Genomic DNA, 13,306 nt, shown 5'->3' on the forward strand with positions numbered 1-13,306 from the left:
CAGTCAAAATGCACGGTGGAGGGCTTATGTGAACGGCTACGGACGAAATTTATCTTGCAAGACTACGGACACTGCTTGACGGTGATCGGTGCTGGACTTGTAGTGAATTGGCGCAGGAGCTGAACATTTCTTCCGGATTCAGTGTTCCGCATGCTAACACAAGATTTTGGCATGTGGAAAATTACAGCCAGATGGGTACCTTATGCTCTGACCGAGGTTCAAAAGAGGCATAGGTGGGAATGTGCGCGCCTACAACTTAAACGTTACAATAAGGAAGGTGATGCCTTCTTGCAACGCATTATTGCAAGTGCCGAAACGTAGGGAAGATAAGCCTGAATTGAAACGTCACCCAGAATCTCTACAACTGAAAAAGCTTAGGCAAGAGCCAGCAAACGTGTATGTGACGATAATAATGTCATACGATCACGAAGGCATTATCCTGTCACATCAAGTTCCACCGGGCGTTACCATCAATGCTGAATACTATGTTTCATACTTCAGTCACCATTTGCAACCAGCATTGCGGCGCAAACGTTCACACCTCCTGGAGTCTGGACAATTCTCCTACACGACAATGCCAGATGCCATACAGCCAATCCAGTACAGACTCTGTTACGGCGATGGGGTTGGAAGGTACTGGGGCATCCGCCATACTCCCCAGATATGAGCCCCTGTGATTTTAATCTTTTCCCAAAAATGAAAAAAACTCTCAGGGGCAAACGCTTCAGAGACATTCCCAGCATTGTTCGTGCCTTAGGGCGCACTGTCAACACCCTCTCACAAAGTGGGGATTTGACAGGTATTCAACGGTTACCAGACATCTGGTGAAGAGTTCAACAGGCTGGTGGAGACTACATCGAAGGACTGTAAGCTTCTTGAGGTCAGTGATTCACTACATCCCATTTCACAACTATGTTGCCACTTCGAGTTAAATGACCCTCGTATATTTGTAGCTGGAAGGTGTTCTCAATATTTTTTAACCTGTTTATATTACACATACCTATTTAATCTTCCAGTAGTACTGTTTACTGATCCTATTCTAGATTTTGGATCAGGAGAAAGGGAACTCCAGAACGTTTCTTTGCAAGAATCAAGGAAATCTCCTGAACATATTTTTCTCTTAGTATGATGCGCATAGCATGAATCCTGTACGGTATAAAACCTGCAAAAATACAAGAAAAACAACACTATTACTATAGTGCAATAGTAAAATATAATCTAAACCAAGTTTTTAAAACAAAGTTTGCACCGCATTATTTTTTCCAAATAACAGTGAAGAAAAAGGAATGATTCAAAATTTTATATTTTTCCTTTTGTTGTAAAATTATGTCGAAAGAAAGAAAAGTTGAACCAATTTTACTTAAAATTACTCTCAAATAACAAATAAAAGGTGTCAACCATTCATAATTGTGTTAACTTCATTTAATTCTTTTTTTTTTTTTTTTTGAACAGTTTTCGTAACTCTCAATTGAAAAATTCAGAGAAAATTCTACAATATTTTTAGTGTTCAGCGAAGACAGAAAAATCTGTCTAATATACCAATCGATAGATCCTACTGAGCTGAAAACATGATCTAGGTAAGTGTAAATCCTTATGAGTAGTTTTAGAAAAAAAAATTTAATGTAAACCTACAAATTGATAATATACGCTACTTAGTAAGACTAAATTGATACTGAAGCATACACAAAATCATGCTTCTTATTATGATACTAGCAAGACGAAAGTGCATAAATACTTAATGAAACAATATGATTAGATCTTACCCGGGATGTACTTGAACCTGAATCCACTAAACGTGGGTGATGTATATATTTCCTGAAAGCCTGGGTCAAGGTAAGATCAAAACCGGTTACCAAAATTGGGGAGGTCTCATGTATTCCGCGTGGGAGCAGCACTTTACTCATTTTTATTAAAACCTGTAAGCGTGTCTATGAAGTCCGTTTCAACCCCGACAAATCTGAAAAGGTGAGACAGATATGAAAACAGAAAAACATGTCTTTCATCATTTCAAAAGTACAACGTATCAAAATAAAATAAATTGCCCCGGTGTCCCTCGCAGGCTCCCAGACGGGGTCCAACTCAAAATTTTTTAATGGAAAAGGGGGTCAACTTGCATATCGTATGAAAGTTGGTGTTAAATGAAAGTAGATAAATCAAGTCTCGACTTTCTACGATAAGCCTGTGCAAAATAGCGGTGGGTCAAAATATCAACACAATCTTCATTGCAAAGTTTATGGCCACTCGTATGAACCTGAAAATGGGATAGGTGTAAAAACAAAAAACACGGATATGTCATTATTTCAAAAGTATAATGATTCAAAGTAAAAAAAAACATGATCCAGGATCTCTCGCAGGGTCCCAGACGGGGTCCAACTCAAAATGTTGAAATGGGAAAGGGGTTCAAGTTGAGTATCATTTGAAAGCTGATGTTAAGTGAAAGATGAAACAAGTCTCGACTCTTGATGATAAGCCTGTGCAAAATGGTGTTGGGTCAAAATGTCAACACAAGCGTCATTGAAAAGTCTATGCCCACTCCTATGTAATCTTAAACGGTACAAAGGTATAAAACAAAACAAAGCAAAACAAAACAAAAAGTTTAAAATGTTTCAACACGCTTGTGTTGACATTTTGGCCCACCGCCATTTTGCACAGGCTTATCATTAAGAGACGAGACTTGTTTCATCTTCTTTCACTTAACATCAGCTTTTATACGATACTCAACTTGAACCCCTATTCCATTTCAACATTTTGAGTTGGACCTCGTCTGGGACCCTGAAACATTTTTTACTTTAAATCATTATACGTTTGAAATACTGACATATCCGTGTTCTTTTGTTTTTACACCTATCCCACCGTTTCAGATTCATACGAGTGGCCATAAACTTTGCAATGGAAATTGTGTTGATATTTTGACCTACCGCTATTTTGCACAGCTTATCCTAGAAAGTCAAGACTTGATTTATCTACTTTCATTTAACACCAACTTTCATATGGTATGCAAGTTGACCCCCCTTTCCATTTAAAAATTTTGAGTTGGACCCTGTCTGGGACCCTGCGGGGGACACCGGGACAATTTATTTTACTTTGATACGTTGTACTTTTGAAATGATGAAAGACATGTTTTTCTGTTTTCATACCTGTCTCACCTTTTCAATTTTTTCAGGGTTGAAACGGACTTCATAGATACGCTTACAGGTTTTAATAAAAATTAGTAAAGTGCTGCCCTCACGCGGAATGCATGAGACCTCCCCAATTTTGGTAACCGGTTTTGATCTTAACTTGACCCAAGCTTTCAGGAAATATATACATCATCCCCAGTTTGTGGGTTCAGGTTCAAGTACAACCCTAGTTAGAATTAGGAATTATATTTCTGGGCTTTCGGCATCTATCGTTATGCTAGCCTATCACGTAAGAGGATGACGTCCCTCGGCAATCACAATGTCAGAGGAATTGGAAAGGAAGAAAGGAACGGGAAGGAAGGAGGAGGTCTGTAGACCATTACGAGGTACCATCCAGGCATTTTTCTGGTGTGAATAAGAAAAACCTCACTCATGATGATTGGCCTGAAAAAGCTTTTACACTTTTTCGAATGACTATCCCCATCGACAATCGAATCCGGGATCGCTCGCACCGAAGACGAGAGCGTTAGCGACTACGCTACGCGGGGTCTCATGATTAAATCGTCAACTTCAAATTTTTGTTTAACTATAATGTTGAAAAGACCTCGACATATATCAATCAATAGATTAATTAAGCTGATGTTTCTACGCGAATATTTCGAGAAAATCGAATTTTTATCTGCTTAAAAAGTATATGTTCACTGTCAACCTAATTAGATAGTTTTTGTTCTGTTGCAACAGATACTGTAGTTTGATTTCTCATAAGAGTGATACATATACTACTTTTTTAAATAATAATAATAATAATAATAATAATAATAATAATAATAATAATAATAATAATAATAATAATAAACACTGAGCTTTTGATTTTAAGACACCTTTTTAAAACAAATCGCTGCAAGAACTATGCTACATGATACTGTAATGAAACTATGAACTGAGAATTTAAAAAATCATTTTTTTATAAAAATTATAATGGCAATTTGGTAGGTGAAGATGGAACTAAGTTTTCTGTAATATTTTAACTTTTGGATACATGCATCACATTATTTTTAAAAACTCACAAGGACAGTACTTGTAATCAAGAAATCGTTGGAAGCAGAAGCAAAATAGTCAAGAATCACCTGTAGTCAAATAACATTGCTTGTCAGTAGTAATTAACAATTCGGATAAAATCACGAAAAAAATAAAAGCAAACCTCAGGGTAAATTAAAATTCAAAAATACTTATTTTTACATCATTAAATAACAACAATATTTTGTCAGAAAATGTAATTAGGACTTTCCTAAGATTTTGTAAATTTTTATGTTGGCTTTTGGCAAAGTTAAAGGAAAAATAATTAATGAAACCATGAACTGAGAATTTAAAAACTAATAACATACGCTAAAGGTACTGTTCAGGAATTTTTCTTCCAGTTGGTGGGGTAATGTAATGAAACCATGAACTGAGAATTTAAAAAATCATTTTTTCATAAAAATTATAATGGCAATTTGGTAGGTGAAGATGGAACTAAGTTTTCTGTAATATTTTAACTTTTGGATACATGCATCACATTATTTTTAAAAACTCACAAGGACAGTACTTGTAATCAAGAAATCGTTGGAAGCAGAAGCAAAATAGTCAAGAATCACCTGTAGTCAAATAACATTGCTTGTCAGTAGTAATTAACAATTCGGATAAAATCACGAAAAAAATAAAAGCAAACCTCAGGGTAAATTAAAATTCAAAAATACTTATTTTTACATCATTAAATAACAACAATATTTTGTCAGAAAATGTAATTAGGACTTTCCTAAGATTTTGTAAATTTTTATGTTGGCTTTTGGCAAAGTTAAAAGGAAAAATAATTAAAGTAAACAAGGACAATAGTCCATATAAAATGACCAAGTTTGCAAGTAAAAAAGGATTCTGCATTCTGCATTCTGGGTCCTGTATCCAAAATCGCAATGGAATGGTCTATACGAAATTACAAATGCTGCAAGAAAGACCATTGTCCGGTCAAAACCAAGCGACTTATGCAATGAGGTAAAGTATGACTACAGAGAACTTTAATTGTCTATTTTGCATGTGACATGAAATTAGGAGGTCTCTGAAAGTGACAGGCAGATTTAAATGTTTAAATATTTAGCTTATTTCCGTTTGGTTAAGCATTGAGTAAAATTATAATAATCTGTTATACAATTAATCTGACATACTAATCTGATAATCTGTATTCAGTACTCTTGGATGTTCACTGTTAAATAATTTATATTGTTACAAAAATTTCCACTATACTACCATTGTAAGTCAGTTGTTTCATCAATAAAATATTGTCATTTTATGACAATAAAAGATTGCAACCATTAGTTTAATTGAACTCTTAATTTGATTTAAACATTTACTGTTCCTTTAGTTATTGATTTCAAACAATTTACTTTAATTTTTATTTCTTTAATATTTAATTTTTTTGACTTACGGTACAATACACATTAGAACAAAACTAAACACCTCAAGAATTCAATTAACTTTGCTGTATAGATCCATCTTGGTTCCTTGAGTCCGTGGAAAGACAGGTCAAGCTATGGATTATTTCACAAGTTATGGGAACTTTCTTTCACGGATTTCCAAACTATGTTATGCTATGCGGTGTAAAATATTTATATCCGTCCAGCCGTCCATCTGTTGACAGATATCAGACCAAGTTAGGTGCAAGACCGCGAGAAATAAGCTTCTAATACGAATTTAGCGTCCGAAGATAACGTTCCATCTCCCTTGTCCCAATATAACAATCGAAAGTGTCAGAAACAACATTTCCGGTTTCAATATTGATCACTATAGACAAACTGCTAGAGATAGCGAAAAACTGTTTTTAGTATGAATTCAGAGTCTCAACAACAGACCTAATCTCGACCCTTATCACTTTAGAGAAAGCGGAAGTGGTTGAAAATTACAGCAAATTTCAGTTTTAATACTGATTCCCTTACAGCACAAAACAGTGATAGCAGCGATTGGTTGGTTGAGTTCAGCATCCTATGGCTTACCGAAGGCTATATGAGACATGGACCTATATCTTAACGTAGGATCTGAACCACGTAAGCTCCCACCGGGAGTCATGCTCGGTATGCTAGTCATACAGTCATAAAGAAATTCTGGTAATAAAAGAAAAAAGTTTTTAACATGAACTTAGTGCCCGAAGAAGATTTTCCGTTTCCGCTCTATTCACTGTACTGTAAACTAAAGTGGAAGAGATCTACCATTCTTGGTATCAATAATGGTTGCTTACAGAGTATAAGTAGCAGAAATGCACCCAAATTTTTAGGTTTCAATACTGGTCCTTTGGAGCAAAATAGATAATATACAACAAACTTTTTTTCCCCACCTCAATTCTTATCCCTTTAAAACACCTGCAGCGGCAGGTATACCACTTCCGGTTTCAATCCACTTTTATCCTAATCTAGTAAACGGTAATCGTTAATGAGAAAAATCTGTTATATATATATTTATATACAGGTTTAGGATCCATATCTCCACTAAAACAAGGAATGATAGAAATCTATTACCTTTTCCAGATTCAATATTGATTGCTGCATAGCAAAACTGTAAAGAATACCAAGAAACGATTTTTATATGGGTTCAGTCTCCACCTCTGACCCTTTTCCTCTATGTAAACCCCACAATTTAGAAGGCTACCGTACTTTCAAAATGTGAAACGAAAACACCTGTTTCCTTGATTAATAATAATAATAATAATAATAATAATAATAATAATAATAATAATAATAATAATAATAATAATAATAATAATAAGTCACGAACCCTGATTAAACTTCAAAAAATTAACTGCTACATATTACATCGATCTTCCCGTTTAAGTGGCTTTATTACTAGTTATACCTACTTCTTTGTAAGAGAATCAATCCAATCCCTGAGATCTGGTCCGAATCGCCTTGAATTAACGACTGCTTTCCTGAGAAGTGAACTTCTATCTTCTGCCTTCAAATACTTCTCGTACTCCGTCACATCTTGGTTGGTGTACGCCTGTCCTGGTCCATTATGAAGTAAGCTAAAATAATTTCCAATGAATTAATTTCTCACTAAATATTGCATACATTGTTTCTAAATCAGTATCAATAATAATAATAATAATAATAATAATAATAATAATAATAATAATAATAATAATAATAATAATAATAATAATAATAATAATAATAATAATAATAATAAAGGAAATGACAAGAGAATTGATAGTCATTTCTGAGTGTAACAGTCAATTATTTTACTGATGATCATTTTGAAGTACTGTTTGTATTTATAATCAGGTTCGCACTACAATTAAATTCAATGAGATGTGTAATTACTAGGCTCCGGATTCTTAGGTTCGAACCTATTTTATTCCTGTACAGTGAATGCAAAAAATTCGTGTTTTCTTTACATTTCAAGTTGCTATAAGTAGACCTATATTAGTTTTATAGGACCTAAAATGTCCTAATTGGGGGGTTAGGACCTAAAATATCCTAAATGTGCTTTTAGAACCTATAACGTCCTAAATGATTCTTTATAGTTATTTTGAAATTGAAAAATACTTTGAAACACGTAGTCAACCAGTTTTCAACAAGGCAATAACAAGGTTTCCTTCACACAGCATGTTTCTTTGTAATTTGCGGCTGCGATTGTGAATAAGCGGGGCAGCAAGTTTATTTTTAGCAGCAACAGGTGCGCTGTCATTCGATAGAAAGTTCAAGCTGATGGCGTTGACCTCTTCTCCCTGTCAGCAATGGACATTGTGTCAGTGTTCTAACCTTGTAAGAAAGGAGAAGGAAATGTGTTTATTGGGATTGCATTTGGATCATATCAAATTTGTACGAGTTCTCTTAACATTGAAGATTGGAACTGAAAAGGAAAGATCACGCCGAAACAAAAATCATCCAAAAGTGCTCTAATTCGAGAATGGAAAATGTCGGACAACATCACAACTGATGGCAAAGTCATCTTTTGCCAAGCATATATGCGTGTGCAGCGTATATGTTGAAAATGGGTGAATGCTTGAAGGTTTTCCATCCTCGCATGTTGCACGTCACCTGTTTAGCACACGGACTCCATCATGTAGCAGAAATCATTCGAGAATTACACCCAATCGTCAACGACATAATTTCATCTGTAAAGAAGGTTTTCTTGAAAGCTCCTAACAGAGTGGCTACCTTCAAGGATATGCTTCCAAACACACCACTGCCACCACAGCCCGTTATATCCCATTGTGGAACGTGGCTCTGCAGCAGATAATGCAGAGATTATTTTGAAAGCATTGTTCAGGTCATCGATTCGCTCGACGAGATTGAAGCCGCTTCAATCACGTCTGCAAAAAGAAAAAAAAAAGCACTGAAGTCACAGTTTGCTGTACAACAACTAAGTTACATTAAAGCCAACTTTTCTCATCTGCCTCAAGCCATCACTGAATTGGAGAAGAAGTATCTTCCACTAACAGAAGCTCTTCAAATTCTTCAAGAAGTGAAAGAGAAAAAAGTACTTGGGGAAGTTCGAACAAAAATTGTGGACAAGTTGGAGGCGGTTTTGAAACGCAGCCCTGATTTCACACAGATACAACTAGTGGGCCAAATTCTTTTGTTGAGACAATATCCAAGAAAATTTACTATGGAATCCCGAGGAATTAGCCAGTATGAAATATGCGCCTCTTACATCGTGTGATGTGGAACGCAGTTTTTCTGCATTCAAGAGAATTTTGTCAGACGACAGGAAAAAGTTCACAACAGAAAATCTTGCCAAATATTTTGTTGTTCAGTGCCATTACAGAGAGTGAAGTGACCACTTTTTGCACTATAGAAAACATGAAAAGTGCCGGAAAAACAATATTTGAACATTCGTATTTCCTCAGTGTATCGTTAGAAAAGTGAAGTGATATTTGTGGTGTATAACATTTCAAATATGAGAAAACTGACAAAAAAAACTACTACTACTACTACTACTACTATAGTACGACAGGCCATACGTATGTTAAACTATATTTCAGCTATCAAAAAAAGTCCGAGGTAAGAAGAGTTTTATTATTTTTATTACGCAGAAGACTGGTTAGCATAAAGCTTACTAAATTAAGGTTACCATTTAAGTATGAAATAGCTAACAAAGTGTTTAAAGTGTAGTAATATTCCGTTTTCAGTAATATAACGCTAAAAATCCTAAACGGCTTTTTTGAAAACCTATAAAATCCTAAAATGCACTTTTTAAAATCCTAATTTGAAATTTTTGGGACCTAAAAATCCGAAGCCTAGTAATTACAATTTATCTGTTTACAATGTACAACTTTATTTCAGTATCAACCATATTGTATAGTTATTCATACATATTTTTTTTTCTTATTTTGTATTATTCAAGCGCTTTAAAATCTTGAGTTTATTGCTAACTACTGTATAAACAGCAATAAACACCTTTTAAATTAAAACATAAAAGGCAATCACATACAGTTGACGACCCACACACCAAGAAAGAATTCATTCACTTTTTACAAAACAGTGGAATAAATGATAAAAAAGAGAAGAAAATCACAGTGCAATCCAAGGAACATAATGTGCAAGAAAGCTATACACATAAAAGCTTTAGAAGTACGTCATTTAGTTTACACCAATCGAATATCAAACAATACATAAAACAATGTAATGTGTTTTCTTTATATTAAAAAAAAAAAAAAAAAAGTGAATTCATGCCTTAATTGAAAACCACAAAGCCAAGGGTTATGGTAGTAGTCAGGTTAGATTTGGAATCTTAAAACAGTAATAAGGTATTTGAAGGGAAATAATTATTGGACGAGAAATGCCATTAGGAATGGTTCAAGCAAGGGTTAGAACCATGAAGACAAAATTCCATTACATTACCCTGCTTGCTGTTGAGAAATTTCAACTCCCGATATGAATTCAAGGGGTGATATTAGGAACTGTGTTTCAACGATAACCACCCCGTTATGTATCATTTTTACTGTCCATATACCTGGTCTTAAAGGTTGTCGAAATCCTGGTTTGATGAAATTAACCTAAAAGATAAAAGCAATTTAACAAAGAACATTATTTTCTTTTCCTCTTACGGCGTGAATTTTCCATATCTCCGTAGAGCATTTTAGTATTTTACGTTTGCATTTTATATGCATATCTCCAGCATAGATAAGTTTTGTAACACTTACATGACGGTCTCATTACTGTCGACATTTTATTGGGGTGAACGAAATCAAACAAGATTTATTACTATTACACATGAAGAAGCAGTTAATCATAGAAACAATAGGAAAACGAAACAACACATACATGGAAGTTACATGATACACTTAAGTTATTAAGATGAACACGAGAAGGTTATAGAAAATGGGAAGATAAATATATTTAATATGAATTTATGTGTAAGGAGAGGAAACACACAGATATAAAGAAGAAAATATTAGAATATAGCGTGTTTTACATAAAGAAACAGAACTATTTTGGTAAGTAGCAGTACCGATTACTTTTAGTAACAAAAATCCATATAAACATGTGTATAATTCTCAACAGATGAGGAGATACAGCTCTGAAATAAATGCGTAAAGCTTATGATGAGAGTTATTAAGAACAACAAATGGCGTCAAACTACAATAACAAGCATCAATTGATTAATTGGAGTTTAACACTCTTGACAAGCATCGAGATTAAATTAAGCGGAAACTACAGCTTGAAGTGAGACTTGGATCTCAACGAAAACAACTCGGTACCATGCAACGTACAAGGTATAGAGTTCTTACTGATTATATATATTTATCAATATAATATACATAGTTAGTTAGTTGGTTTCGACTTCCGTGAATAATATAGATCTTTCAAGCTGTTTTAATATTAGCGGTACACGATTTATTTGTAATATAGTCTAATCAGAGCAATGTACATAAGCATAAATTATTGAAAGTGCTAACTATACTGGCACGCTCTTGTTTTATTTATTTATTTATTTATTTAAAGTATACTGCGGCTCAAGTACATGTCACCATGCAGAGGCTAGACTTCACGTCAAATCGCACTATCTCACACAATTCTGATCACAACGCAATTCGCGAACTCTATGGGCAAAACACCATTAATTGTAGTTTAACACCCTTGACAAGCATCGAGATTAACATCTATATATGTAACAAGTTGTTCATTCCTCTTTCTTTTCCTTCTTTTTAATTCGACATCTCATGGCTGGACTAAAGGAGGTGCATGATTAATCAAATTTAATGATTATGAAAGGGTTGGTGGAATCAGAAAGTGGGGTCGAACTAGGATCAAATCACAGACTCTACGCAGCAGAGGTGAGCACTCTACCATTAAGCCACTGTGCCTCTACGTTGTTCATTGTGCTAATCGCAGTATATCTAAAGAACACTTGTAAGCTCATAGAACCATCAAAACAAAAAGCACGATTAAAGTCTTGTGCTTTCATTAGGTGCCCTTTCCTTATTGACAGTCTGATTGATACAAAATATACAAGATGATACGCTCCCATATAGATGAAATGCAAAGGGCATGTTATTTTCCAGGTGCAGCACAGAATCGTGAAATCTGCATGGTGTATGATATGTCCATTACCACACGTAGTAGTGTTGGGCGAAGTGCAATAGCACCAAAAGTTAACTGATTTTAGGAAGGCTACATTATAGCTATCAGATGCACATTTAAGTTATTCTAGCATTGTTAAACGTCCTAAGATCATGGATATACTGTTGAATAGTTTCGCTATGAATGCGATAGTGCGACGCTATGCTGCGCAACAACTCTCGAGCTGTGTAATATCAATTACTCGACATCTGAAACGAACCATATTAAAATTAACACACACCATTGGTGCTGTGCGGAACTAAGACACTGAAAGCATCGGAGAATCCACCGAAACAGTGCTACTGCCACCCCAGTTCTGTGCATCTCAACCACCATACCATTCACAGAGTAACGGCTCAAGGTAGTCCTTAAAGCGAATGTTTATGTGTTAAAATCAATCACGTAGCCAAATGCAGAAAGCTATACGTGCTCTATTTGGCGGGAGATCGGAGGAAGTTTGTAGTCATTGCAGACGAGTATTACGTACAGAAGTGTCAATGCAAAAGAACGAAGCAATTTTGTTTGTCAATACACCGAAAGTTATACACGAGTTTTCATGGTTATGGACGGATTTTGTAAAAGACGGAAATAAAAAATAATAATAATAAAAAGTTGCGTTCCAACAATGTAAAAATCAATGTTATGTATTGTTGGGAAAATGTTTTAACGAATATTTACAACAACGAAATCTTCACACTGCATGAAGAGGACACCAACAAGGTGAAACTGCATAAGGACAAGGAGTACAATGATACTGCAAAAACATCGCTGGGATTCTATGGACGGATGGAACTGATGCTATTCCCTCCACTCATATCCCAGTGAAGAGTCCACATGCCAGCCCAATGGACAATGTGCCTTCTGACTACTGAAATATAGTCTTCCTTCCCGTAGGGTGCGTACAGTTTGTGGCCTCTGGAAACCATCCCAAGGAGTGGAATGAAATACCAATTGCACACTTGCAAAGAAGTACTTTTCAGTGAAAAGAGCGCTATCGGGAAAATCGTCAAGGTGGTTGTAGTGAGATAAAACACAACTGATGGTGAAGAGTGGACTGTCATAGGTAAGAGAACATTTCAAAGTCGTCTACATACTCTAAGTCTCTGTATGAGCAAGTGTAACATAGATATCTAATTTAAAAAAAAAAAAGAAAAAGAAAAATGACTTCCCAATGAAAACTCACATGTTCATACACTTCAATAGCATTTGTAGCAGGTTCTCTTGGTTATAATATTTGTATATTTTTTCAGCATGATGGAGCTCCTGAACTTCACTACAGCCTCACATTTGAGTTCTAGTTATTAAAGCATTTTCCATCGTTTACACAGAAATGTCATTTAATTAATAAAACTGGTTTTTTAAAACCATAAAATTTATGCCGGTCAGATGGCGCCATTTCATTAATAAACTGTAGACTTTTGAGTTCATAAAAATTTTAGGTCAGATTGCGCCAGATTTATTAATAAACTAGAGTCTTTTTAAATCCACCGGTCATATGACGCAACTTTTCAACTGGGTGATACTTAGCGCATTAATTCCCAACGCCATGATTTCTTGCTCCTTGATGACACATGTGCATTACATCTTAATTATACA

General features: G+C 35.0%; 1 protein-coding gene across 2 annotated transcripts in view; it reads right to left on the reverse strand.

Moving 5' to 3' along the window:
* Nucleotides 1–13,306, reverse strand: part of LOC145680660 (xylosyltransferase Oxt-like) — a 91,034-nt gene that overhangs the window by 22,065 nt on the left and 55,663 nt on the right. Inside the window, exons 13-15 of one of the 2 annotated variants that reach the window (XM_081751441.1) lie at nt 9,989–10,143; nt 7,000–7,164; nt 1,001–1,162 (exon numbers count right to left, since the gene is read on the reverse strand). In XM_081751441.1, coding sequence (XP_081607567.1) covers nt 1,001–1,162; nt 7,000–7,164; nt 9,989–10,143 — 482 coding nt within the window. Of the gene's footprint in view, nt 1–1,000; nt 1,163–6,999; nt 7,165–9,988; nt 10,144–13,306 lie in introns of those variants that run through there. The other variant, XM_081751442.1, reaches the window with a different exon arrangement.

Source organism: Thermobia domestica, chromosome 3 (genome assembly GCF_964235325.1).
Source record: "Thermobia domestica chromosome 3, izTheDome1.hap1.1, whole genome shotgun sequence".
NCBI classification, from domain to species: Eukaryota; Metazoa; Arthropoda; class Insecta; order Zygentoma; family Lepismatidae; genus Thermobia; species Thermobia domestica.